The sequence below is a fragment of the Lupinus angustifolius genome, unplaced genomic scaffold (genome assembly GCF_001865875.1).
Source record: "Lupinus angustifolius cultivar Tanjil unplaced genomic scaffold, LupAngTanjil_v1.0 Scaffold_154_29, whole genome shotgun sequence".
NCBI lineage: Eukaryota > Viridiplantae > Streptophyta > Magnoliopsida > Fabales > Fabaceae > Lupinus > Lupinus angustifolius.
The window spans coordinates 616-6,504 of NW_017726034.1; the positions used below are offsets into that span (position 1 = coordinate 616).

Sequence of the window (5,889 nt, forward strand, 5' to 3'; positions counted from 1 at the left end):
TATACTATCACCATTGGTGATTATAATCTAGGGTATCATTTCTCTAATAAATATAATATCTATATATTATCAGTATAAATGTTAATTAAAAATAAATAATAAATGATTAATCTAAAAGTATAAAATTTATGCAATACTAGAGTATACTTTTTTTTTTCTTTTCTATCCCTCCTTCCATATTATCCATGACATTAAAAACAAAATGCACCTTCAAAAAGACGGTTGATAAGCATTAAATTTAAGAAGTTAAGATCTAGACACTATTATTGTTTAAAATATATTTTTCCGATATATATTATACTACAAAATTATACTTCTCATCATTTTTGCTTAAGAATATATATATAAGTAGGGGTGATTCGTATAGCTTTAAAAAAGAAAAATTTGATTTGTGAAATTTCACTAAAACTTAGAAGTATCAATATAATTTACTATATATTATATTTTCTTCCCTCACTATTCTTTATAATTATTACTATTCAATATATATTATTGAAACAAGTTCATACTCAAACAATAACTTTTATCAATGTATTAATTAATTGGAAAAATAACATTAATATTCCACCCATATGAAAATAATGGGTTACTCTGATTTCTGAACAAACTTTTATAGTAATTAATTAATTGAATGAAAATAGAATCAAAACCCCACAAGAAAGATATTATAGTAAAATCATCCGGCAATGACAAGAATAGGATGGCAAAAAACCCGAACCCGTAGGTACTTATGGGTAAAACTTGTACGGGTATGGGTAAGGGTCACAAATGGGTACCCGCAGGTATTATAAGCGAGTTTTTAAAAATAGTCGTAATACATATGGGTGGGTATGGGTATTATGGTACTCGTACCTGCAGGTACCCGCTATTTATATGATCAATATATTATATTTAATTAAAATAAAAAGTATTATTCTAACATTCATTAGACTATGTATATTTTTTTTCCGTTTACTTTGTTTACATATTTTATTGAGTTTGGTGGTGAAACACCCTACAAATATTATTACATGTGTAGAAACACACATGTTTTACAAAGAAAATATATATTACTTGTTAAGCAAATGAGAATAAAAAATCACACAAATAGAAAACACCAATAAATTTAGCATTTTTGTCAAATATTCAATCAAAAGGTACAAAAATAATTAAATTTTATCATATTTGAAACATAATAGAAGTAAAAATTAATTTATAATATAGGAAATGTGCGGGTACTAGTTGTACCCGCGGATACCCAGAAATATCCGCAAATACTCACACACGGATACCTGTACGGGTAGAGGCGACTATGGATAATGTTCTCTAATTTTGAAACGGGTAGCGGGTAACTATTACCCGTGCCCGTTGCCATCCCTAGACGAAAGGACACATAAGCAGGCTAAGGGCAAAACAGTATTTCCACCTTCTCAACACAATCTCACGCATCATTTATTATTTCTATAAATTAACGTTCACCCTCTCTCACAATTCTTACAGCCAAACACAGTCTTATAATATCGATCTCACTTTCTCTCTTTTAACAATAGCTTTTCCTTTGATTCTCACCATTCCCATTTCAGCTTTTGTGCCTTCTCTTTCGTATCTGTAAGCGCTTTTTCCTTCCTCCGTCTTTGACTCATTGTTCTTTTCTTCCTTTCATTTGTTTATTTGTGTTCTCGTTTTTTATTTTGTTTTCTTTCTCCAGATTTTGTTCCATTTGTTCTCGTTGGATTGAATTTGGCCATTAAGTTTTCCTAATATCACCAAAACTAGGTACTAATTCTTTTTTCTCTTCAGATTCTGTAATTGTTAAATGTGCTTAATTGCTTGTATTTTAGATATAACGGCTATATCGATTTTCGATTTAAAAAGATGATCCTCTCTTGTTATCGTTTAGATGATTATATATATTTTTTATTTTCCGTTGTTAATTAGAATTATCATTATTATGTGTTTAAATATACTTAGGCGCAGAAAATAATATTATTTTAAAATGTATGGCTAAAAAGTTATCATTGTTTCAGCCACACAATATTCTTGAGGCTTGTGTCTCTTTTTGTGGTCGACGTGTACAATTTTCTTCCTTTTCTCTATTAACATCTGGCTTTGTGGTCCATTAAATTTTTTATCCCCTTATGATGTTCTGTTATTGTCTTTATTCTACTTCATATTCGATTTCTATGTTTCTAAACCGCAGATCCTCTATACTCTTATGTTAAATCTATCCCTACTAACAAGGTTTTATATACTGTCTCCAACATTCGTTAATACATCACCGTCTGTAACGATTGCGGACCATATTTTAAACCGTGTTTATTAACGTTGTTTCATGACATTCTGATTGTTATAACAGTTTTTGTGGACACTTTGTTTACCTGTTTATTGGTTTGTGTTTGCACAGAACTGAATGAGCTAATGGAGTCTAAAGGTGGGAAGCAGAAGTCTAGTAGTAGTAGTAAATCATCCTTATTCTACGAAGCTCCCCTCGGTTATAGCATTGAAGACATTCGCCCAAACGGTGGAATTAAGAAATTCAGATCTGCTGCTTACTCCAACGTAAGTTTTCTAAACACAATAACAGTAACAATGTACTTCATACTGGTGATTTAAATTGCGGCCAATCCCATAAAATTACGGGATAGTTTGCGGAATGTAATTTAAAACATTGATCAATACAAATGAAACTTTAATTTTGTTTAATTATTTGATCTTTGCTGACACTTTTGTTTATTGTTCTATTGCAGTGTGCTCGCAAGCCATCTTGATATTCTCCTTGATCTATAGACCCCTTCTTTTAAGTGCTTTATTCGGTTCTCTTTAGGTTTATTTCCTACTCTCATTCCAACATCATCTTTCCAATCCCACTCTTTTGGTTATTGTTGTTGTTATTGTGTTCGTTTCTTTTCTCTGAGGCAATATGGCCATGCAAGTTTCTGCGATTGGTTTCGAAGGATTCGAAAAAAGGTTGGAGATATGTTTTTTTCACCCTGGACTCTTTTCTGATCCTGAAGGAAAGGGTCTAAGATCTCTTGCAAAATCCCAATTGGATGAATTCTTAGCACCCGCTGAGTGCACCATTGTTTCTTCATTATCTAATGAAGATGTTGACTCCTATGTTCTTTCTGAGTCCAGCCTTTTCATTTACGCCTACAAAATTATCATTAAAACTTGTGGCACCACAAAATTGCTCCTTTCTATCCCACATATTTTGGCATTGGCCGAGTCTCTATCCCTCAAAGTTATGTCTGTAAGGTACACTCGAGGAAGTTTCATTTTTCCCGGTGCTCAATCCTTTCCTCATCGCAATTTCTCTGAGGAAGTGGCGATCCTCGATGGCTACTTTGCGAAACTCGGGGCAGGTAGTGTTGCCTATGTTATGGGTGGATTAGACAAAGTGCAGAAGTGGCATGTTTACTCTGCCTCTGCTGATCGTGTGAACCCATCTGACTCTGTTTACACTCTAGAGATGTGCATGACTGGCTTAGACAAGGAGAAAGCATCAGTTTTCTATAAAGATCTATCAGGTTCTGGTGCAGTAATGACTGTAAATTCTGGTATTAGAAAGATTCTTCCAGATTCTAAGATATGTGATTTTGAGTTCGAACCATGTGGTTATTCAATGAATTCTGTGGAAGGTGCTGCTGTTTCTACTATTCATGTTACTCCTGAGGATGGTTTTAGTTATGCAAGCTTTGAAAGTGTGGGATATGATTTGACCAAGATGAATTTGAACAAATTGGTCAAGAGGGTATTAGCATGCTTCCAACCTACTGAGTTTTCAATTGCTGTTCATACCGACCATGCAAGTAAGTTCTTTGAGCAGAACTTTTTGCTAGATGTCGAGGGGTATTGTCTTGAAGAAAGGAACCATGAAGGGTTTGGAATGGGTGGTTCTGTTTTCTATCAGAAGTTTGAGAAGACTTTTGAGTCTGGTTCTCCTAGATCAACTCTGAAGTGCTGGAAAGATGAAGATGAAGAAGAGTAGTATAGTTTTATGTTTATGATATTATTCAAAGTATAAATTTGGCCTTTATAATAAAGGCTTCTTCTTGATTTCATTTCTTGTCATTTTTAATTGTGTTTGATGTTTGGATATGTTGCATGTTTACATCCTTAGTCTCTCTCTAAGGTCATTGTTCTCTTTACTGTAAAATGTTAAATGGAATAAAGCACTTTGTTTGGGATCATCTTGCTATGTTTATCTGCTCAGTTTTGAACATATATTTGTCCATAAGAGTCGGAAATTTTCCTATGAAGTTTGCCTATTTTTTATTCATGTTTGCCTCGGCATGCTTTTTTTTTTGTACTATTGAGGTGTAAAGAAATAATTCTTTAAGAGATGTGTGTTTGTCCTTCCCAAGAACAGAATCCTTGACCTTTTAGTCCTTTTGGGGACTTGACCTTACACTACTTGATCAATGTCTTGTTGGTTGCCTCTAGATACTTGTCAACAACCATGTTTAGTTTAACATTTCATTTTTAGTTTAAGAGGAGGGATTCACTTGCTCCCTCATTCTAGCTATTAGTTCTAGGGAAATCTAATAATTTAAATTAGTGAGTGATCTAAATCATTATATGTCCATAAAATTGATGGTTAAGATGAAGACTTAGAATAACTAGATATACACTCTTAGTTTAATTAGGGGCCTCCACTTAATGAGTGGAGTGTGAGTCTTCTAAGGTAAAGAAAATCAGAAAAAAAGTTTGAATTAAAAGTATATGAGTTTTATATATTGTCACTATATCATTATTATTCATGTTATTATTATTTACTTCTGAAAAAATAATACAAATGAATAATATATGATATAACGAATATATTTTTTTTTAACTGACAGTGCATAAATATTACACTCAAATAAAATTCTTATTGAAAATCATCATTTTGATTTTTTAAGTCAATGAATTGATAAACTTTAATTGTCCTTAGATTCTTCTTCTTTTTTTATTATCAAGGGTGGGCATAGGTTGCAAACAAATGAAGCCAGCTTTAGCTTCTCTTGAAAGCCTGAGATCCCACACTATCTTGGTATGTTTTAATTGGGTTTGAACCTGCTACTATCTTGATTAGATAGCCTAAACCGAAAACTTTACCTAGTTAACAGTAAAAAAAACTATTTTGAGATGCCATACAGAGATCACATCGAATTCTTCTCTTTATGGCATTCACACATTTATGAACTGTTTTAGAATTAAAAGTATCTTAATTAATCTAATGCAAATCTTAATTAGATTGTGTTTTATATATTTTGTTTTGATTCCTTTATCATTCATTCATATTCATATTATAAGGATCTATTTGATGTTAAAATCATTTTTCTTTGGGGTCTCTATTGCACGTGCACCTAGGTGCATACAGCCATAGTGAGTCATCTTATGGAAGGGCTTAAATTTCCTCACCAATCATTGTTTGCCAACAAATAAAAGATATCACTTTGTTTTAATTTTAGTTTACAGAAAATAATACATTAAACCCACTTGTTTAGATATAAGTGAATAAGAAATATTGGGGACACTAAGTTGGGAGAGATGATCTCTATCTGTTATGCAATGAAGTAGTGTGAGGCTTCTACTTCAGATGGAAACACTGGGACCCGTTTCATGCAGAAAGTAAAAGGGATTTGAACTTTAAATTGATCATCCTTTAATTAGAATTATACAAAATCGAAACTCTGAAGGAGAAAGAGGTCTCACTGCAGAACTGCATAAATACTACTAGTAATCTAATTGTACAGATTACAATCGATAAATAATTGACTTATATAATTAATATGATCATAAGTTTAAATTTCTTTATCCATGTGGAAACTTGTTAATGAATAATATGTATGTAATTCTATAAGTATTCATAGAATGAATTATATAATATCGAGAAGATGTTGGTTTAGTAGTTTAAGATCACACTTA

At 32.1% G+C, this 5,889-nt stretch overlaps 1 protein-coding gene and 1 long non-coding RNA gene across 2 annotated transcripts; both read left to right on the forward strand.

The window, feature by feature from the left end:
* The first annotated feature begins 1,453 nt into the window (after positions 1-1,453).
* On the forward strand, positions 1,454-2,405 carry LOC109340279. The gene is made up of 3 exons (XR_002106770.1): positions 1,454-1,587; positions 1,688-1,755; positions 2,384-2,405. It is a non-coding gene; the product is annotated as an uncharacterized LOC109340279 (long non-coding RNA).
* Positions 2,406-2,420: 15 nt separating this feature from the next.
* LOC109340278 (S-adenosylmethionine decarboxylase proenzyme-like) lies at positions 2,421-4,169 on the forward strand. The gene is made up of 2 exons (XM_019577928.1): positions 2,421-2,538; positions 2,727-4,169. Exon 2 carries the CDS (start codon positions 2,900-2,902, stop codon positions 3,965-3,967), a length of 1,068 nt encoding a protein of 355 aa, XP_019433473.1. The 5' UTR covers positions 2,421-2,538; positions 2,727-2,899; the 3' UTR covers positions 3,968-4,169.
* The last annotated feature ends 1,720 nt before the right edge of the window (positions 4,170-5,889 follow it).